Below are 23,141 nucleotides of genomic sequence, written 5' to 3'. Positions count from 1 at the left end.
AAGCCTGTCTGTGTAACCAGGATCCCATATTAAGGACCCTCTCATCCCCCCGTTTTTTTCTTAATCTTCACCCCAGGATATTTTTTCCGTTGCTTTTTCAAAGAGAGTGGAAGGGAGTGGGGAGGGATGGAGGGAGGGAGAGGGGGAGAGAAACATCGATGTGAGAGACACACATCGATTGGTTCCCTCCTGCATGTGCCTGGACCAGGGCCCAGGATCGAGCCAAGGTATGTGCCGTTGGCCGGAATTGAACCCTGGACCCTTCAATCCACAGGCCGACGCTCTGACCACTGAGCCAAACCTGCTCGGGCTCATCTCCTTTTTAATGTCATCTTAACAGATATCCTAAAACAAACTAGCATTTGGCTTTAGTGTTAGAAAACTGTCTCAACAGTGCTAATATTTGAATTTCCATTTTCCTTTCAGTGCTTTGTTTTTAATAAAGACGACTTTTTTTAAGGCTTGGAATGTATTGAGTGAATTTTGCTACTATCGGTTTGTGGAGTTGCATTTAGTTTAGGAGATAATTTTAAGTTTATATTCCTGTGCTTGCTTTGTCAAGTTTGTATGTGTGCTGCTTTTATAGCTATTTTTATGAACCAGTTCAGTAAGTCCAAGGTATTTCTGGATGTTGATGAAAAGTTGGAGGCCTGATGTTATGCTTTGGGCCATCTCCCTAACTAGCTCACTGGTAAATTGAGGTCAGTATTTGCCTTGGAAAATTTTCTCTGAGAGCAGAGAAAATGGTTCTGAATGTACATCAGTCTTTTAAACTATTTGTACATTGTGGATTTTATTCTTTGTGTGTGTTACAGTTTACCTGTTGTTTAAAATAGACAGTCCATTTGTCCTTCCTATCCTTTGAGATAGGCCAGAACAAGTATTGGCGTAACTTGAAAGGTGAGGAAATTGAACCTCAGAAAGGCTAAGTGGTTCGCTAAAGATCACCTGTCACCTGCTTAGTTAGTAGCCATATCTAAGCTAGAACTCTGATATCAGTATTTGCAGAATACTTTTGTTTACATTTTATTTTTGAAGCAGAATACTTCATTGAACAGTTTGTGTTGGGTACTTTATCAGTTCTTTGAGCTAGGTGCTCTATCACCCCTTTCAGATAAGAGAACCAAGGCTTAGAGTTTATGTAACTTGCATAGAGAATCACAGGAATATTCAGTGGAGCCAGGATTTAAACAAGACTTAATTACAGGTCAGGCTAAAAGCCCACACTATTAACAGTTGTGCTCTACTGTATAAACTTGATGATCTGTTCAAGTGGAGGAATACTATTATAAGTACATTGTTGGGACAGAATAAAAAATTACTGTACTTTTATGTATTTTAACAAATTCAAGCGTAATTCCATGGCAATTGTAGTAGAAGTTTATGGTGATAAATGTAGCTGAATGGGAATCTTATTTCTATCTTAATATTGTTTGTTATCAGTGATCCCATTAAAAAACAACACAGTTTACTCTGGCCGGTGTGGCTCAGTTGGTTGAAGCAAAGCCCTGTAATGCCAGAGGGTCGCAGGTTTGATCCTGGTTGGAGCTCATGTCCAGGTTGCAGTTCGATCCCCGAGGCAACCAGTCGATGTTTCGCGCTCACATCGATGTTTCTCTTTCTCTCTCTCTCCCTCTTCCTTCCCTTCTCTTTTAAATCAATAAAAAAGCAAACAAAAACTGTGTCCTAGCCCAGCTGGGATGGCTTAGCGTTTGAGCATTGACCTATGACCCAGGAGATCTGGGTTCAATTCCTAGTCAGGCCACATGTCTGAGTTTCGGGCTTGATCCCCAGTTGGGGGCGTGAAGGAGGCAGCTGATCAGTGACTCTCATCATTAATGTTTTTCTCTCTTCCTTCCTCTCCCTTCCTCTCCCTTCCTTTGAAATCAATAAAGATAAATTTTTTTAAGTGTCCTAATGTGAGGATAAAAGAAACAAAAATAAAAATAAGTACATGTTCCTAGGGTTTTTTAGATAAGTACACAGGCACTAAATAAATCATTAGTAACATAACATTTTTTGGTAGATATTTAATTCTAAAATTTGACCTGATTTTGCCTGGCTGGTGTGGCTCGATGGTTGAGCGTCGACCTAGGAATCAGATCACTAGTTTGATTCCCAGCCAGGGCACATGCCCAGGTTGCAGGCTCTATCCCCAGTGGGGGCATGCAGGAGGCAGCTGATTGATGATGTTTCTCATTAATGTTTCTATCTCTCTCTATCCCTCTCCCTCTCCTCTAAAAATCAATAAAAACATATTAATAGCCTGGCCGGGCGTGGCTCAACGGTTGAGCATCGACCTAGGATCCAGGCGATCGGGTTCGATTCCCGGCCAGGGCACGTGCCCAGGTTGTGGGTTCTATCCCCAGCAGGGGGCATGCAGGAGGCAGCCGATCAATGACTCATCACTGATGTTTCTCTCTCTCTGTCTCTCTCTCTCTTTTCCTCTCTCTTCCTCTCTCTGAAATCAGTAAAGATATATTTTTAAAAAACCCAAAAAACACACATATTAGTAAAATAAAATTTGAACGGATTCTTAAAATTGGAAATTTGATTTCACTACAAAATGAAGTCCCAAATTATGGATTTTTATTTGGTAAATTAATCTTGCTAAATATCCTCTTAAACCAATTAGTACTTAAAATAGTTTTTCAAAGATCATGGTATTCACAATTTTAGTTAAAATATTTTTATAAAGTAACAAACCGTAAAGCCACAAACCTGTAGTAGATTATTAATATGAAGGCTTTCTGCATAGTCATTGATAACTATTGATGACTAGCTTTAGCACTGTATTCATGAAATATGTTAATGTTTCATATGTTTAATAATGATAGTATATATATATTTCTTATGTGCATTAAGAATTTTTAAATTTTCAGAAAGAGAAGGTCAGAAACTTTCCAATAATGACTTGATCAGGTGTGACAGATGGTAGCCAAATGGGCTGGGCTACCTTTCTTTTTCACTTTTTTTTTTCTTAGTTATAAAGGTTGCATATTCTCATTGTAGACATATTGAAAACTTCAAGCTTAAATCCGCCATAATCTTACCAAGCAGTGATGACGCCTGTTAATGTTTTGAAATATTTTTCCATCTTTTTGGTACACATTTACATTTTTAAAATTGAGAATGAGGTATATGTAGTTTAATATCTAGCTGGTTTAACCTAACATTGTGTATGATTGTCTCCTTTATTAACTTTTGAAAACATATATTTTGTCTGTATAATACTTCCATTTTATATACAATTTAATATTTTCCTATTATTGTACTGTTTGTTTCCAGTTCTCTCATAAATAATGCTGCAAATGGTCATCCTTGTTTGTAAATCTTTTAATAAATCATTGGTTCTTTACGATAGATTCCTAGAAGTAATTACTGTGTCAGAAATATAAAACATTTTTGTTTATATTATCCAGTTGCTTATAGCCATTTTTTCAGCAGTGTCTGCGCAACTTGGGCACCCTCACTTGTGCAGAATATTATCCTTGAAAAATGTTATTTTGGCAAAACATGTAATAACTAATTACTAGTAAGCTTAAACACATTTTTATTCGTTATTTGCATTTAATGCATTGCCTTTTTGGTTTTTAATGTTTTGTAATAATTTATAAGAGCTGTTCATTTATTAACTATATCAACGCTTGGTCATATTCAGCATGTGTATTTTTTCCTGCTTTTTTGTTTGCTTTTTCATTTTGGTATTTTTAATTACCACTTTAAAAAAATGTTTTATATTGTGGAGCTTCTCCATTGTTGCCTGTCTAAAACACAATATATGATTATCATATTGCTTGCTTAAACCATCATAGCTCTTTATTGCCTGGAGAATAAAGTCCTAACTTCTTAGCCTGGCCACATATATCATAGCACAGTTTGCCCCAAATTCATCTTACTTTTTCGTGAGGCCTTCTGAAATCTTTTTGGACTTCTCTTAACATGACTTACTCCCTTTAGTTAGAATACATACTTACGTAATAGTTCTGTTGCTGCTGCTGCTTCTGCTTATTATTATTAATATCAGCCTCCTTGCTGAATGGTGAATTCCTTAAAAGTCAGGAGCCATGTTTTATTTCTTCTTTTCCCAGTCCTAGTACAGTGCCTTGTAGAGAGTAGTGCTTAGTAAACATTTTAGTTAATGAAAAGTTGTGGTAGAAGATTGCCTAGGTAAATCAGTATTCTTGGACCTATAGTCAATAGTAATTTATTTATTTAATTAATTTAAATTTCTGAAAGCTTATAGTAATTTTTAATTGATTTTTTAAGAGACGGAGGGAGGAAGTGAGAGAGAGAAACATCGATTTGTTGTTTCACTTATTTATGCATTCATTGGTTGATTCTTCTCTGAGCCCTGACTGGAGATTGAAACTGCAACCCAGGCATATTGGGATGATGTTCTAACCAACTGAACTACATGGCCAGAGCTTAGTCAGTAGTGATTTAGATATGAGAGTTTCTGGATGAAGTATGCTATAGCAGTAGATTATAGCATATGTACTGCTTTTTATTGTCTTATTCATAAACCAGTAGGTATATGCTTATAAAAAATACCCACCCTGCCCTAGCTGGTTTGGCTCAGTGGTTAGAGCGTTCACCTGCAGACTAGTGGGTCCCTGGTTCGATTCCAGCCAAGGGCATGTACCTTGGTTGCAAGCTTGATCCCCAGCTTTGGTTAGGGCGAGTGCAGGAGGCAACCAATTGGTGTGTCTGTCTCACATTGATGTTTCTCTCTCCCTCCCCCTCCCCCTTCTCTGAAAAGCAATGGAAAAATACTTCAGTTGAGGATTTTAAAAAAATCCACCCTAACCAACTATGTTCTAAATTAATAGACAATGCAAAAAGGCAAAAATTAGTTCTCTGTCTACATAGGAAGTGAGATTTGGGTCTGTGGGATGGAATTTGGCTAAATAACTTTCATTTAGGGCTTTATATGCCAGGAAAAGGATTGGACTTTGCCTTTTAATGTGATTAATACCTGTTAATGTTATTTTATCTTAAATGCCATAGAAATTAAGTCTCTAAATGTAGATTACTCAGTTAATTGAGAATTGATGTAGTATAAACCTGGCCTCGTCTTGCACTTTCCTTACTGTGGTAGAAGACATGTTTCCGTTCCTGCCCTGGCCACAACCTATACTAGAGAATTTATCTTTATTACAGCCCCTGGAAGACCCTACTCCCTCCCTAGCCATTGCTGCTTAGATTACAGGTAGACTGCTGACCTCATGGATGGTGGGGCTGCTGTCAATCAGATTTTTCCTGTCAGAATATTTGAACTAAAAACCCAGGTAACTGGAGCAGCTGAGCTACAGAGTGTTTTGGCAAGCTGATGTGAGGGAGGCTGTTTGCAAAAGAGAATTGGGGCAAATTTGTGGAAACAGTTGAAGTTTCATAAAGAGACAGAAGATAATTCCCTGGTGGCTTTCCAATACTGAAGCTAGAGCTCCTTTTGAGGTGTCTCTCCTGTGTGTATTAGTATGCAACCAAGTGTTTTGACTCCAATATAGCCCCAATGAGCTCTCTTTTATTGGAGATTTGGTGCCATCTTTAGCTGTGAATGCTTCTTCATAGTCAGGTTTAGGTTTTTGGAAGTGTCGGCTGTAGTATTTGGTGTCAGGAGAAAACTTAAAAACTCCTATTATTAATTACCTCTTTATCAGGGTTTTCAGTCTTTTCCCAAAGAATGAAAGTAGCTTTGTTGTTTGTGATTTCTAAAAAGGATACCTGGTTTTTTAGAAAAAAATCAAATAGTACAGGAAATAAAGTTAGGAGAATATGGAACTGTGCTTACCAAAGAATTGATTTGTTATGTTATAGTGAGCATCTCTCTCTCTCTCTCTCTCTTTTAAATATGTTTATTGATTTTAGAGAGGAAAGGAGAAGAGGATAGAAACATTGATGAGAAACATCAATATTGGCTGCCTCCTACATGCCTCCTGCTGGGGACTGAGCCCAAAACCCTGGCATGTACCTGGCCTGGAATACAAATGTCGACCTCCTGGTGTATGTGTCAATGCTCAACCACCGAGCCACACTGGCTGGGCTACATCTCTTCATTCTTTTCTGTTTCCTCAGACACACTATTTAATGTAAATAAACTAATTACAGGTTACTCTATATCATTTTTATTAATAAGATGTAGGCACCTTTCCATGCTAATACACATTTACATTATACATTTTTTTTATGGATAATCCTCACCTGAGAATATTTTTTCCTTTTTTTTATTTTTTAAAGAGATAGTAGAAAGGATGTAATTTTTTAAATTGATCTTGGAGGGAGGGAGAGAGAAACATTGATGTGAGAAGGAAACATCGATCAGTTGCTTCTTGCATACACCCCAACCCAATGATCAAACCTGCACCCTGGGTATGTGCCCTGACGGAATTGAACCCGCTACCTTTTGGTATATGGGATGTCGCTCCAACCAACTGAGCCATACCAGCCAGGGGCATTATACTTTTTAATACCTTAAAGGTAGTATTCCATTATTTGGTCATAGTGTAACTTAACCAGTCCTTGTTTGACAGGCACTTGGGTTGCTGTATGTCTTTGTTTAATTGTCTGATTATCAGCTTGAATATATTGAAATCATATTGTTGAATAGCGCATACTGTATTTCTGGGAGGAAATTTGGCAATATGATAAAACAAATTTATCTTCTAACATCAGAGCATCAGTGTGTAGGCTTCATAGTCTTAAAGTGTTTATTTTGACTCGTAGGTGGTGGGTCTGATTTAGCAATGTACTGGTTTTAAACCACCATAGGACAGAATAGGTGGGTACTTTTTATTCTGGGTAACTTTGCTGCCAGATTCATGGACCATATTTTGATTATTGAGAATGGCTTAGTAACCAGTGATGACTGTAGAAGTATATGAGAAGTAGTAAGAGTTCTAGCTCAGAATAAATTGAGACTTAAGAAGATCCTTAAGACAATAGGGCTTTTAAAGTGTTCAAAATAAGGCAATAAGTAATAAGGGACAGTGGACAGTAGAGTAGTATAATAGAGTATAATGGTCAGCAGAATGTTGTTTTACTCTGATAATACTTTGTTTCCACTTTCCCTTCTAAGACGAGTCCCCAAACTGGCAGGATAAATCATATATTAAGAGGAAATCTAGCCCAGCCGGGCGTGGCTCAGTGGTTGAGCGTCGACCTAGGATCCAGGCGATCAGGGTTCGATTCCCGGTCAGGGCACATGCCCAGGTTGCGGGCTGCACCCGATCAATTACTCTCTCATGATTGATGTTTCTCTCTCCCCCTCTCCCTTCCTCTCTCTAAAATCAATATATATTAAAAAAAAAGCATGCAAGAGGAAATCTAGATTTTTTTCCAGCTGCTGTTGCCCTAGGCATGGCGACTCCTCGCCCTATGACTTCAGAGGCACCCTTTGAACCATCACAGCCCCCAGTCATTGAGGGTTTTAGCCCCAGTGTCTACTGCAGTCCGGAAAGCTTCAAGGACGTTTCTTTGCAAAACTCGCGAGAACCCAGTGGTACCCATAGGCTGCCTGGGCACAGCGGCCGTCCTTACCTACAGCCTCTACTGCTTCCACCAGGGTCAGAGCCATGGCTCCCAGCTCATGATGCACACCCAGATCGCCACCCAGGGCTTCATGGTTGCAGCCATCTTGATGGGTCTGTCAGTATCCTCTCTGAAGTCTAGACCTTGAGCCTGAGGCCTGGCCTTGAAAGCTCCCCGGAGATCATCACCAGCCCCTGGAGCAACCGCCAGTCTTGCCAATGGACTTATTCCTGCCTCTCCCCTGACATGCCTCTGTGTCAGTGGGGGAAGAAGTGGCCAAATGAGTAACAGATTTTTTTTCTGCAATCTCTGGTTCGGTTCTGTTTGGGTGTTGCATATTTCTAGTTCTGCCGCACTTTCTCCACTCCTTACATAACTCTAATCCACCTGTAAAAAAAAAAAAAAGAGGAAATCTAACTTCCAGATTGTTGAGGAATAATGAGAGCTTTGTTAGTGGTTTGAAGAGTTAAAAATCTCCATGTCTATGAAGATTCCATCCGGTGAAGGTGATATAGAGCTATGATTTTGTGATTGTGAAGCATTAGCTGAGAAGTTTCCAGAAGAGCAGAAATTGGCAAGTGTTGTCTTAGGTTATTTTTTCCCCCCTCATTTTGGGAACTACAAGAGAAACTTGCCAGTATTAAATAATTAATCACTTAGTAAAGACAGAGGGAAAGGATAGTAAAAAATTGACATTTCACTAATAAGTAACTTATGTTAAACCAGTCCTTTTTTTTCTTTCTTTGACCTGGAAACCAATATGGTAAAACATGGAAATGCCACTATAGATATGACATTTTGAGTACATTAAGGCACTTGAAAGAATCTGATGCTATTCTTGTGAAAAATGTTGAGATGTATTTTTGTCAACCTGGAGGAACTTCACTGGTAGCAAGCCACAGGATCTTGTCCTTAATTCTTTCCTCTTCAAGATTTTTAGTAATGAGCCTTGGTTTATAAACTGTTCCTTGGAAAAGAATTGACCCTATTTCAATGGAATGATGGGGACTTTGGAACCTTTTCCTTTGTTTCAAAATGAAAAGCTTATTTTGATCTGTTTTATTAATTGGGGTATAAGATTTCTTTTGGGGAGAAAGGGTGTAGCTGTTTTTATAAATAAGCTTGAAAACTATTCACAGTATATGGGTGCTCAAAAAGCCAACACAACATGAAACACTCTTCAAGTATTATAAGCATTGTACCCAGGTTACAGGAGGTAGTAGTGCAGTGCTTGTGCAGTTGGAATAATATTGAGTTGAACTGTATACAATACAGTGGTGGTGATTTACTTCTGAAGCTATTTGAACATTGTGTAATTTCATATTTCTTCATTGAACCTCACAAAAATTATGAGAGAGTGATTTGGCCAAGGTTACACAGCTAATAAGTAGGAGAGCTAGGACTAGAATTTAGTTCTTATTTGTACTCATTGTTTTTCATTAACCATGCTATCTTTTTAAAAAAATGTTTTTTATTGATTTTTTTTTTTTTTTTAAAAGAGGAAGGGAGAGGGAGAGAAAGAAACAGGATAAGAGAAACATGGATTGGCTGCCTCCTACTGGGGCACGCCCCCTACTGGGGATTAAGCCTGCAACCTGGGCATGTACCCTGACTGGGAATAGAACTGGCTACCTCTGGGTCATGGGACTATTCTCAACCAACTGAGCCACACCAGCCAGGCAACCATGCTGTCTTTTTTAAAAGCTTGCCTATAGGAGTTGGGAAACTCATGAAAAACTGTTAAAGGAACTATGGAGAGATTTATTGTGACTAAAGTGGATTAGGGAAGGTTTCAAGGAAGATGGAAGATTGAACTGGACCTTTAACTGGTTGGAATAGTTGCTGGAAATGAGTGGAGTGGAACAGCTTACTATGATTTGTGAGGCTCTGCATGACATGTAGCTGCTGCTAACCTGGTTCCCTTACTGGTTTTGCCTTTTATTTATTGATGTTCTTTGCTGCCTCTGAGCCTTTTATGTATGCCTGGAACTTATCACCTTCAAGTCTTGACTTAAATGTTATTTTTTTCAGAGAGGCCTTTTTTGAACAGCCAATCTAAAATAGTTCTGGTTCTTAACCTTCATAGCTCCACTGTTTAGAATTATGCATTTAGTTTTATTTACTTGTTTAATGTCTTTATTTTACAAGATTATTCTTTGATTGCAACTACCTGTTATGTCAACTAACTTTCACAGTACTCACACATACTACAATTAATATTTATTTGTTAAAATACCTGGAAAAATATTAAGATCACTGTAGGTGAGTAATGGTAGAGAAGAGAAGGGTAGGCTGGATGTGGTAGTTTTTCCTTGTTTTTTTTTTTTTCTTTTTCAGTTTTCTTGGATATTTCAAATACTGTCATTTCTTGTCTTTGTGAGATGCCCTCCTTACCACCCCTCTTCATAAAAAGGTGCTTTTTTTTTAACATTTAAAAAATATATATATCTTTATTGATTTCAGAGAGAAGAAGGGAGAGGAAGAGAGAGAGAGATAGAAACATCAATGATGAGAGAGTCATTGATTGGCTTCCTCCTGCATGCCCCCTACTGAGGATCAAGCCCACAACCCTGCATGTGCCCTGACCAGTAATCGAACCACAATCTCCTGGATCATAGGTTGATGCTCAACCACTGAGCCTCACCAGCCAAACATCTCTTTTGTAAAGAGGCTTTTTGTTTTGTTTTGTTTTGTTTTTAATTCCTGGATATCCATTGATACTAACATCCATGGGTTAAAGTCTAAGATTGGGAATTACTTTCAAACCAGTTAGTATTCTGTCACAAGGACCAGAAAGAAAAAAGTCCATATGGTAGAAACAACAGGATTTTTTTGAAGCTATAACTAAGCATTACAGGTGTGTACTATCTTTGGGTGTAGACTACTCTTAATTTATCAATTCATAGCAGTATCAGGACTTCATTTCTTTATGGCTTGCTTTGCTGTACTTCCTTGGTTTTGACTTCAGTTTTGCCCTTTTAATGGTAGCAGAAATGGCTATTGTACCATCTTTATACCATGCTGTTTAGAAAATCTCATATTTCTACTACACAGAGGAAAAGAGAATCTCTTCAGAAACATACTGTACGAGAACAAGGAAGCTTCTGTTTTCAAAACTTCGATAGCAGATGGCACTTCATATATCATTGGCCTTATTCTTGAAAGAGTTAAAAGAGGGTGGGTTTTGGTTGTCTTAAACTGATTATGATCCATTCCTGAAGCTGATACCGTCAAAACCTCATAAGCTAAAAAAGTAGGTGTTTCTCAAATCTCAGAAATTTGGCATGTCGTGACCATGAAGGTGAAATTGTTTCTAGGCAGCAAACATACAGGTATGTAGTAGATTGTGCAATACTGAAAAATTATTTTTGCAGTTTTATTAACTTTATTTGGTAATCAGTGGTTAGTTCTCATCCACATTGACTATATGTAGATTTTTGAAAGTGGTGAACAGGTACATAGGTAACCAACATAAAGAGTTTGGTGAATCTTCATCTCATGTTTTTTGGACAACTGAACAGGAATACAAGTATGGGACATTTCTTATTCCTTTGGCCCAGACACATTTGTTGAGCCTGGTGTCATTGTGCACATTTGGAGTTCCCATATCCTTCATGGCAGATTTCTGGATCTCTGAGGGCCTGAATAGCATGCTTCTTGAAGCCCACCCCATGGATGCACTGGTGAATGTTGATGATGTGTTCTCTGCTCACTACCTCATTGATGGAAGAATGGCCCTTCTTCTCCCTACTCTTCTTTGAGGGAGCCAACCCGCTGGGCCCAGGTTGGAAAGTTGAAAATCATTTTTATAATAAAAAAATCCTCACCTGAGGATATTTTTTCATTGTTTTTAGATAGAGTAGAAGAGAGGAAGGAAGTGGGGGAGGTAGGGGTGAAGGGGGGAGAGAGAGAGCGAGACATCGATGTGAGATGTCTGGGTACCTCCCTCACTTGCCCTGATGGGTGGGGAACGAAACTAACCCAGGTACGTGCCCTTGACTGGGAATGGACCCTGCGATCCTGTAGTGCATGGGCTGACACTCTAACCACTGAGCAATACCGGCCAGGGCCGCATACTGTGTTTTTTAACTTATATGGTCTGTGTTTCTTTGTGAACTTCTTTGGGTTTTTTCCATTTATGTAGGTTCTGCACATTTTCTATTCATTATTCCTAGGTATTTTTGTTTCTATTTAAAATGGAATTTCCACAAAGCTTTATTATTATTTATTTACTTTATTATTGTGACAGCTTTACATTAAAGCTCACCTCTGTGGCTCAGTTCGTTGGGCTCATCCTTTGCGTCTGAAGATGGCTGGTTCAGTTCCCCGTCAGGGTACATGCCTGGGTTGTGGACTTGATCCCCGGTGGGGGCATGCAGGAGGCAGCCGATTGATGTTTCTCTCTCTCTCTAAAAATCAATAAGGTATTAAAAACAAGAACAAAACAAACAATTACCTCACCCATTAAAACTAAACAACTCAGTTGCTTTCATTAACCTTTAAAAGGCAGCATTTAAATTCCGTCAGCATTTAAATTCGGCCAGCGGGACCCACTCCTTGCTGGGAACTAAAGTTCCCTTTCGTCGGATAAAGGGTATATTCACAGAATTATGCAGCTATCACCACAATCAATTTTAGAACACTTTCAGTACCTCAAAAATATCACTTAAAATTCCTCGTCTTCTCAACCCTAAGCAACAATCTACTTTCTCTATGTATTTGCTTATTTTGAACCTTTCATAGAAATGGAATCATACTGTCTTTTGTGACAACTTTTGCTTAACTTGTTTTCAGGATTCATCCATGTTGGAGCATGTATCAGAACTTCATCTCTTTTCATGGCTTAATATTCTGTTGTATGCAGTATACCACATTTTGTTGATTCATTCATCAGATGATGGACATTTTGGTTGTTTCTACCTTTTGGCTATTAGGAATAATGCTTATGTGAATATTTGGGTAAAAGTTTTTCTGTGGATTTATGTTTTCATTTCTCTTAGGTATATAGCTAGGAGTTGAATTACTAGGTCAAATAGTAGCTCAGTTAAATTTTTTGAGAAACTGCTGGACTCTTTCCCAAAGTGCTGCACATTTTATATTTCCTTCAGCAGTGTATGAGGGTTTCATCTTCTCCACATCCTCACCAGCACTTGTTATTTTCACTACAGGCATACCTCGGAGATATTAGGGGTTTGGTTCTAGATTACCATAATAAAGCAAGTATGTATCATAATAAAGGAGTCACAAATTTTTTGGTTTTCCAATGCATATGTTATGATTACACTATACTGTAGCCTGTTAAGTATGTAATAGCATTATGTTTTAAAAAACAATACCTTAAGTTAAAAAATACTTTCTTGCTAAAAAAATGCTAACCTAACCATCATCTGAGCCTTCAGTGAGTCATAATCTTTTGCTGGTGGAGGTTCATACAATATTTGCGAATCTCAGTAAAATGAGGTATACCTGTATTTTATTCTAGCCATCCTAGTGGGTGTAAAGTGGTATCTTTGTGGTTTTGGTTTGCATCTCCCCAGTGAATAATGATGATGAACATCTTTTCATGTACTTATTTTTCATTTGTATATCTTCTTTGGAGAATTGCCCATTTAGATCATTTGCTCTCTTTTTAATTGGGTTATTTGTCTTTTTGTTATTGAGTTGTAAGAGTTCTTTATTCTAGACACATAACCTTGTCAGATATATGATTTGCAAGTATTTTCTTCCATACTATGAGTTTTTTCACTTTTCAGTAGTGTCCTTTGAAGCATGGAAGTCTTTGATATTGATGAAGTTCAATTTAATATTGATGAAGTTCAATTTATTTATTCCTCTTGTTGCTTGTGTTTTTGGTGTCCTATTCATTGCCAGAATCCATTGCTAGATCCAAAGGCACAAAGACCCCCTTTCTCCCTCTCTCTCTCTTTCCTCCCTGCCTCCCTCCCTCCCTTCGTTCCTTCCTCCTTTTTTAAAAATACATCTTCTATTGATCTCAAAAAGAGGAAGGGAGAGGGGGAGAGAGAAACATCAATGATGAGAGAGTCGTCATCAGTCGGTTGCCTCCTGCATGCCCTGAATGCCCCTGATTGGGGATTGAGCCCGCAACCCAGACATGTGCCCTGACCAGGAATCAAACCACAATCTCCGGGATCCTAGGTCGATGCTCAACCACTGAGACACGCCTGGCTGGGCACCCCTATACTTTCTTGTAAGAGATTTATAGTTTTGGTTTTTACATTTAGGTCTTTAATCTACCCTGAGTCAATATTTTGTACATGATGTAAGGTAAGGGTCCAACTTCATTCTTTTGCATGAGCGTATCCAGTTCTAGCACCATTTGTAGAAAATACATTCCCCGTTGAGTGATCTTGGCATCTTTGTTGAAAATCAGTTGACCATAGATACATGGGTTTATTTCTGGACTCTCAATTCTGTTCCACTGATCTATACTTATATCCATCTGCCAGTACTACATTGTCTTACTGCAGTTTTGTAGTAAGATTTGTAATTAGAGAGTGTGAATCAGCTTTGTTCATTTTCAAAATTGTCTTGGCTACTCTAGATCCTTTGAGTTTTTATATGAATTTTGGGATCAGTTTGTCAGTATTTACAAAGAAGCCAAATGGAATTCTGAGGGAGTGTGGGAAATCTACAAAGCTGAAGAGTATTGCCATTTTAACAATATTAAGTCTTCTGATTTATGAACATGGGATGTCTTTCCATTTATTTAGATCTTCTTTAACAGTTTTCAGAGCATAAGTTTTGTACAAGATTAATATACAAAATCAATTCAATTTCTATATACTAGCAATAAACAATGCAAAAATGAATCTTAGAAAACAGTTCCATTTACAATAGCATCAAAAAAATAAGACTTGAGGATATAATTTAATAAGTACAAACTGTGGTATACAGCTATAGAATGGAAAATTACTAAGCCATGAAAAGGAATGAGGTACCAAAATGGACAAATTTTGAAAATGAGCCTCTTTTTCCCTCTTTTTTAAAATATGTTTTTACTAATTTCAGGGAGAGGAAGGGAGAGGGAGAGAGAAACATCAGTAATGAGAGAGAGTCATTGATTGACTGCCTCCTGCATGCCCCCTACTGGAAATTGAGCCTGAAACCCCAAGCATGTGCCTTCACTGGGAATTGATTGAACTGTGACCTCCTGGTTCATGGGTCAACGTTCAATCGCTGAGCCATGCCCGGCTGGGCTCCCATTGTTTTTTAAAGAGAGTGGAAAGGAGAGAGGAAGGGAAGGATGGGGCCGGGGAGAGAGATCAATTGATGTGAGAGAGACGCATTGATTTGTTGCCTCCTGCACACACCGCAACCAGGGCCGGAGATCGAACCTGCAACCCAGATATGTTCCCTTGACAGGGAATCAAACCTGAGACCCTTTGGTGCCAACCACTGAGCCACACCGGGCAGGGCGGTAATGGATGTTTTAACTAATGTTACCATGATAATCATTTTATAATATATATGTGTATCAAATCATGATGTTGTACACCTTAAACTTATACAATATTATGTGTCAATTATATCTCAAAGCTGGGGATGAATAAAACACATCAGCAGCTATAAGAATGGTGGGATGGTGGAAATACTCAGTTTTGCTGGTGCTTACATGGTGTATACATTTGTCAAAATGAATGGAACTATACATTTAAAATCAATGCAGTTCAAAATGTAAATAGTGATTCAAATTTTAAAGAAAAATTTAAAAATTTTAAATTTAGAGTACAAGGAAAATTTGACCACTAAATGTCTTATATTAAGAAACTGCTTAATTTTTTATCTATGATGATATTGTGGTTATGTATAGTAAAAGTATTTGTCTTATACAGAAACACAGATAACATGTAATGCCTGGATTTGCTTCAAAATTATCCAGTGAATGGGGGAAAGGAAATGAGTATGGTACATATAGAACAAATATGCCCATAAGTTGGTAAATGCTGATTGGGTGATGGGTACATAAATATCACTGCCCATCAACCTACCCACTTACTAAATTTTTCTATAATGAAGTTAAAAACAAGCATACCAAAAAACAAGACTACAGACCACATATGAAAAACAAAGAGGGCTGGGTGGGCCTGGCTCAGTGGTTGAACGTTGACCCATGAACCAGGTGGTCACAGTTCAATTCCTAGGTTGAGCATCAACCTAGGACCTGGGAGATCGGGGTTCGATTCCCAGGCTGGGCACATGCCCAGGTTGTGGGCTGCAGCCGATCAGTGACTCTCATCATTGATGTTTCTATCTCTCTCTCCCTCTCCCTTCCTCTCTCTGAAATCAATAAAGATATATATATTTAAAAAAGAAAACAAAACAAAAAAACAAACAATGGGAGCCCAGCCAGTGTGGCTCAGCGGTTGAGCATCGACCTAGGATCCAGGAGATTGCAATTTGATTCTGAGTCAGAGCACATGCCTGGGTTACAGGCTTGACTCCCAGTAGGGGACTTGCAGGAGGCACCCAGTTAATGACTCATCATTGATTTTCTGTCTCTCCCCCTCTGCCTTCCTTTCTCTGAAATCCTAATACATATTAAAAATAAATAAAAATATATTTTTTTTAATTAAGAAAGAAATGTCAATTTGTTGTTCCACTTATTTATCCATTCATTGGTGGTTGTGTTGTGCCCTGACCAGGGACTGAACCTGCAACTTTGGCATATCGGGATGATGCTCCCAACAACTGAACTACCTGGCCAGGGCCCTAATACAGTATTAATTATGGTCATCACACTGTACATTAGATCCCAAGAATTTACTCATAACTAGAAGTTTGTACCCTTTGACCAACATTTTTCCATTTCCTCTACTCCTCAGCTCCTAGAAACTTCTACTTTTTTTCAAAGAGTTCAGCTTTTTTAGATTTATATATGAGATCGTACACTATTTGTCTCTCTCTTTGACTTATTTCACTTAGTGTAACACCTTCAAGGTCCATCCAAGGTGGCAGGGTTCCCTTCTTTATGGTTGTGTATATGTACCCCGTCTTCCGTATCCATCCGTCCGTCCATCCATCCATCCGTCCATCCATCCGTGGACACTTAGGGTTGCTTCCAAGTCTTGGCGATTGTGAGTAATGCTGCAGTGAACTTGGCTGGGGTGCGGGGGAGACGGGGGAGAATGCAGATACTTTTTCGAGATTTCTTTGATTTCCATTTGATGTATACTCAGAAGTTGGATTTCTGGGTTATATGGTACTGTTTTTTGCATATTTTGAGGAACCTCCATACTGTTTTATATTGTAACTATACCAGTTTACATTCTCATCTTTAGTGTAGTAAGGTTCCCTTTTGTCCACATCCTCGCCAACACGTTATCACTTGGTTTTTTAATAATGGCTGTTCTAACAGAGGTGAGATCATAGTTATTGTAGTTTTGATATTGAGATCTTTCATGTACCATTTGTATGTCTTCTTTGTAAGAATGTGTATTCAGGTTCTTTGCCCATTGTTAAATTGTATTCGATATTTTTTACTATTGAGTTGTATGAGTTTCTCGTATTTTTAATATTAACGTTTTATAAGATAAGTGGTTTGCAAATGTTTTCTCCCATTCTGTAGGTTGACTGATCTTTTTGCTGTGCAGAAGCTTCTTAGTTTGATATAGTCGTACTTGTTTATTTTTGCTTTTTTTTTTTTTTTTAAATAAAGTGACAGGCTAGTTTTATTTTTATTTTTTAAATATATCTTTATTGATTTCAGAGAGAGGAAAGGAGGAGAGATAGAAGCATCAATGATGAGAGTCATTGATCGGCTTCCTCTTGCACTCCCCTGACTGGGGATTGAGCCCACAACCCAGGTATGCGCCCTGACCGGGAATTGAACCCCAATCGCCTGGATCCTAGGTCAACCTTCAACTGCTGAGCCAGGCCCGGCCAGGCTATTTTTTGCTTTTGTTGCTCATGTTTTTGGTGTTACATCCAAAAACGTTGTTGCCAGGACCAGTATCAAGGAATTTTTGCCCAGTGTTTTCAGTTTCAGGTCTTATATTCAGGTCTTTAATCCATTTTGTATTAGTTCTTTGTATGGTGCAAGAAAGGGGTCCAGTTTCATTCTTCTCTGTGGATATCCAGTTTTCTCAGTACCACATATTGAAGAGACTATCCTTTCACCATTGAATATACTTGGCTTCCTTGTCAAATATTAGTTGGTTATATATGCATGGTATTCTGTATTTTCTATTCCATTGGTGAATCAGTTTTTATGCCAGTATCATTTAGATTATTATAATTTTGAAATGAGGAAGTGTGATTAAACTTTGTTTTTTCTCAGGGTTGCTTTGATTATTCAGGATCTTTTGTGGTTTCATGCAAATTTTAGGATTTTTTTCTATTTCTGTAAAAAATGCCATTGGAATTTTGAGATATTACATTGATTCTATAGATGACCGTGAGTAGTATGGACATTTTAACAATATTTTGATCCATAAACACAGGATATCTTTTCTCTTTTTTGTATTTTCTTCAGTTTCCTTCATCTTGGTACAGATCTTTCACTTTCTTGGTTAAGTTTATGCTTAGGTATTTTGTTGTTTTGATGCTATCGTAAATGGGATGGTTTTCTGTATTTATCTTTTAGGTAGTTTGTTAGTGTATTTTGTATCTTGATTTTGTAGCCTGCAACTTCACTGAATTATTCTATAAGTCTTTTTGGTGGAGTCTTTAGGATTTTCTATATATGAGGTCATGCCATCTGCAAAGAGAGACAACTCCAATACTATGTTGAACAGGAGTGGTGAGAGTGGGTACCCTTGTTTTGTTACTTCTCTCAAGAGGAAAAGCTTTCACCATTGAACCTTTAAAAGACTGCATTTAAATTCCCATAGTGGGGTCTCCCGGCCGGAGCTTTTTTGGGCATTTAAATTCAGCTCTGCAGGCATTTACTTTTTTGCCTCTATCTTATCATAGAAGGAGCAAGAAATAATTCAAATGAAGTGGGAACGAAAGTTCCCATTCAGCCAACGGGACCCACTCCTTGCCGGGAACTAAAGTTCCCTTTCGTCCGATAAAGGTGAATATGATGAGTTGTGGGCTTGTCACATATAGCTATTTTGGGTTCCTGGACCCAATTCCAGTGTGTGTTTGTGTGGAGGCTTCCCACATAAACAAGCAGTTCTTGGACACAACTGTTTCAGAAGTCATCAATTCTGCTCAGTTATGACAGTTTATACCCAGAGTTAGCATCAAATTTCAGATAAAAGGTTTAGTCCCACATTACCACTCTCCACTTCAGATACTAACCACAAACCCAGATTGTTACCTGTACTTCTTAGTGACTGGTTATAAATCAGAATTTCCCACAACTCCTTCCTTGGGTTCAATTAATTTGCTAGAATGGCTCACAGAACTCAGGAAACCTGTTTACTCAGTAGATTACTGATTTATTACAAAGAATATTAAAGAATACGAATCAACAGCCAGATGAAGAGATATATAAGGTGGAGCTGGGGGCCTAGCACTGTGACATGTGGAAGCATTCTAGTTCCCCAGTCTGGAATGTCTCCAAACCACCTCTTTTTCGTTGTTTGTGGAGGCTTCATTCATTATGTGAGCATAATTGATGAACTCATTGACCATTGGTAATTGCTATAGCCTCTCCTCTCCCTGGTAATGGAGGTGGGACTGAAAGTTCCATCCTGCTATTCATGGTTGATTTTCCTGGACCCCCCCCCCCCCTTAGGTGCTTTACAGAAGTTACCTTCCTTAACATAAACCCAGTTGTGCAGGAAAGGGGCTTGTTAGGAATAACAAGACACCCATTTCACCTTTATGGCTCTGGAGTGTTTTCAGGAACTGAGGATGAGGGACAAATAGTTGTTCCCCTTTCTCTGGAATAACAAAAGACATTCCCCTTTCCCTGGGATAGCTTAGAAAATTCCAAGAATTTTGGGAGCTATGAGCTAGGGAATATGAATGAAGACCAAATACAGTGTGGGGCAAAAATAGGTTTACAGCTGTTTGTTTGGAAAATAATACAAGAATAAACGTGGTGTTTTGCATATTCAGAACTTCAAACCTACTTTTGTCTCCACCCTGTATATGTGAGAAATATATTTTGATCGCCTGAATGACCAAATATATATATATTTCTTATAGATCACAACATTGTGGTGGCTTTTATTATGTTGAGGTGTATTCCTTCTATACCCAGTTTTGAGAGTTTTTATGATGATGTTGAATTTTGTCAAATGCTTTTTTTGCATTTATTGAGATGATCCTAAGATATTTATCTTTCACTCTATGAGTGACTAATCATGTTTATTGATTTGTATATGTTGAACCATCCTTGCATTCCAGGGCCGAATCCTACTTTATCATGGTATAGGATCCTTTAATATGATGTTGAGTTTGGCTTGCTAGTATTTTGTTGAGTAATTTTTGGATGTATATTCATCAGGAATATTGGTCTGTAGTTTTCTTTCCTTGAAGTTATTTTTTTCTGGCTCTAGTAAAGAGTAATGCTGTCCTTGTAAAATGAGTTTGGGGATGTTCCCTCTTCAGTTTTTTGGAAGAATTTGCAAAGGATTGGTGTTAGTCTTTAAATTTTTGGTAGACTTCATCACTGATTTGTTGAAAGGTTTTGATAACTGATTCAATCCCCTTACTCATCATTGGTCTGTTTAGATTTTCTGTTTCTTCATGATTCAGTCTTGGTGTTATTGATGGGGTATCCTCTGTGCCTCTACCTGTCACTGATGGAAGTGGGCTTCTTGGGGTGCTGCAGGAACAAGAATTTCCTGAGTCCCTCATGGGAGAATGAGGTAACATGGGAAGCTTTATTGATGAGGTAACATTAAGGGGGGGGGAACCCTTCCAAGGTCCCAACTACCTCTGTTTAGCCGTGGAAGAAGTCCAGCCTTGTCTTTAGCAGAGCTAGAATTAAAACCACTGCCCAGAGTTGTCGCTCCATATTAAAGTCCAGTCCAGTCCAGCATCTGGCTAGGTTAGCTTATGTTCCCAGCTGCAATCCATTGCATGTGGGGTCTGTGTGGCAGCGCCACATGGCAGGGTTGAGTGCGGGTCATGGAGCAAGCGAGAAACATGAGCACAAGAGGAACAAGAGAGCAAACTTTTCTTTGGAGATATTAACCAGGAGCTTAACCAGTGAATCCTTCAGGATTTTACACTCTTGTGGCTCCACCCCTCTAGCCAATCCATGGTTCCCCAGGCTAGACTGACAGGCAGGCATTTTCCCTATGTCACCCTGACTTTACTGAGCAAGTGCCCATCTTCCCCTTTGTCGGACCCCTTCTTCCAGTAATCATCAGGGAATGGACCGGTGGTTTCCTGGGGAGTGTTAAGTAGCAGCTCCCTGGTGAAGCTGCCCAGATGACCATGCTTATAATGCCCGGCTTTCTCTCCTTTCTGTTACTAATATTTGCTAGTTAATTACAACAGTATCATTGGTAGGTTGTATCTTTCTAGAAATTTATTTTTTTAGGTTGTCCAATTTGTTGGCTTATGATTGTTTTCATTTGTCCCTTGTGATATGTGGTATCAATTCTGATACCTCAGTTGTCTCCTCTTTTATTTCTGATTTTATTTCTTTTGAGTGTTGTCCTTTTCCCTTAGTCTAGCTAAAGATTTGTCCTTTAAAAAAATCTTGAAAGAAACAAAAAACCCAGCTTTTAGTTTCATTGGTTTGTTTTTTCTAGTCTTTATTTTATTTCTGCTGTGATTTTTGTGATTTCCTTTCTTCTGCTAACTTTGGGCTTAGCTTGTACTTTTTCTAGTTTCTTGAGGTGTAAAATTAGGTGTTTTGAGATTTAAAAAAAAAAATCTTAATATTGCATTCATAAGTTTCTCTCTTAGGACTACTTTTGCTGCAATTTTTTTATTTCCTTTTGACTTTTTTGACTCGGTTGCTCAGAAGTCTGTTGTTTAATATACACATATTTGTGAAATTTCAGCTTGATTTTTTTTTTATACCATTATGGTTGGAAAAAATACTAGATATGATTTCAGTCTTCTTTGTATTTTGTTAATCCTCACCTGAGGATATGTTTATTGATTTTTTTTTTTTTTTTTTAGAGAGAGTAAAGGGGGAGGGAGGAAGGGAGAAAGAGAGTGAGAGACAGAGACCGACATCAATATGAGAAGCATCAATTAGTTGCCTCCCTTATGTGCCTGAACTGGGGATCGAGTGTGGGTTCGATTCCTGGTAAAGGGTGCATATACGTGGGTTAGGGGTTGGCTCCCTGCCCCTGGTTGGGGTGCTTGTGAGAGGCAGCCAGTAGCAACCAGTTGATGTGTCTCTCTCACATTGTTTCTCTCTGTCTCTGCCCCTCTCTCATTCTCTTCCCCTCCTTTCCTCCCTTCCACTCTCCCTAAAAAGCAATGGAAAAAAATATCCCCAGGTTAGGGTTAACAAAAAAAAAGAAGATACAGTGGCAGAGCTGCCTAGTTGTGAAAGAGACTCAGTGGCGTGCAGCGCCTAAAATACTCCCTTTCTGGCCCTTTATAGAACATTTTGCTGATCCCTGATTTTATACAAACATTGTACATTAAAAGACTTGTTGGACTATTATATTTAACTTTAAATTCCTTTTGTATTAGTAGTAGTAGTAGTAGTAGTACATATGGTATATGAAATGCCAGTATGTCAGTCAGAGTACAGTCAGGGAACTGAAGAGAGAATTTAATCAAGAGAAGCAATTAAGTAGATGTTGAAGGTTTTAAAGAGCAAGGAGGGAACCTGGAGGATACCCAGAAAATGGTGATGACGACAACAACAATGATAACTGCAGGAAACATGCATTCTCCCCTAAGGCTGGGGGAACAAAGGAAAGGGAGTTGTCTAGGACTTCAGGGATGCTGCCTGGCTAATCCTGGTACCTCTAAAAGAAGAGTACCATGAGATAGGTTCTTAGAAGCTGTAGCCTGGAATCAGTGCTGCTGCTGAGTGATGCTTTCAGATATAGCAAGGTAACATGTTCTTGGTCTCCTCTTACCTCTCAGTCTTTTTCTAGTGCTGTGTAGGCACTGAAGGAAGATCTGAACAGGAAGCCAGCTGGAAATGAAAAATGTAGCTTGCAGAGTCCCAGCTCCAGCATCACAAAGTACAGAACAGAAGGGTGGATTTGAAGTTGAGAGACAACACTAGAATGATTGCAAAGGGTCTTCTATTTTTCTGCTCAGAATTAAATATCTTAAAAATGTCTTATTAAGCTCAAATTATTCATTAAGTAAATAAACTAAGATTTATTTTCCTTAGTGAAAGCAAAAAAAAAAAAAGTCACCTGAAGTACTTGCATTTGTAAATCTAGGCTTTTTTGGGTGAAGTATTGGCTTTAACATTGGTTTAGCGTTATTTATTCATAATTAAATTTTATTTTTTCTACTTTATTTTAGTATCAGATATAGAAGGTGGTGATGGACTGCAGCTCAGAAAGGAACATACTCTCAGAATATTTGCTTATATCAATTCCTGGACACAGAGGTATGTATCCTTAAGTATTTTGAAGACTAACTTTGGGAGTTGTATTTTAAATTTGCTTTGTTTGTCATCAGCTTTTCCTTTTAGGATGTTGGGTTGTATACTTTTAGTCATTAAATGACAATTTATCAATATTTATTAAATCTTCCCT

General features: G+C 38.3%; 1 protein-coding gene and 1 pseudogene across 5 annotated transcripts in view; both read left to right on the top strand.

Moving 5' to 3' along the window:
- The window catches only part of USP34 (ubiquitin specific peptidase 34), a 184,342-nt gene that overhangs the window by 3,302 nt on the left and 157,899 nt on the right, over positions 1-23,141 (top strand). For all 4 annotated transcript variants that reach the window (XM_081155772.1, XM_081155773.1, XM_081155774.1 and 1 more), the window contains exon 2: positions 22,906-22,993. In XM_081155772.1, the coding sequence (XP_081011898.1) occupies positions 22,906-22,993 (88 nt within the window). The remainder of the gene's footprint in view (positions 1-22,905; positions 22,994-23,141) is intronic.
- Positions 7,360-7,678, top strand: LOC308566456 (HIG1 domain family member 2A pseudogene; annotated as a pseudogene). The gene has a single exon. The product of its transcript is annotated as an HIG1 domain family member 2A pseudogene (transcript).

The sequence above is a fragment of the Miniopterus schreibersii genome, assembly GCF_964146895.1.
Source record: "Miniopterus schreibersii genome assembly, chromosome: 13".
NCBI lineage: Eukaryota > Metazoa > Chordata > Mammalia > Chiroptera > Miniopteridae > Miniopterus > Miniopterus schreibersii.
This window is presented reverse-complemented; position numbering and strand designations above follow the sequence as displayed.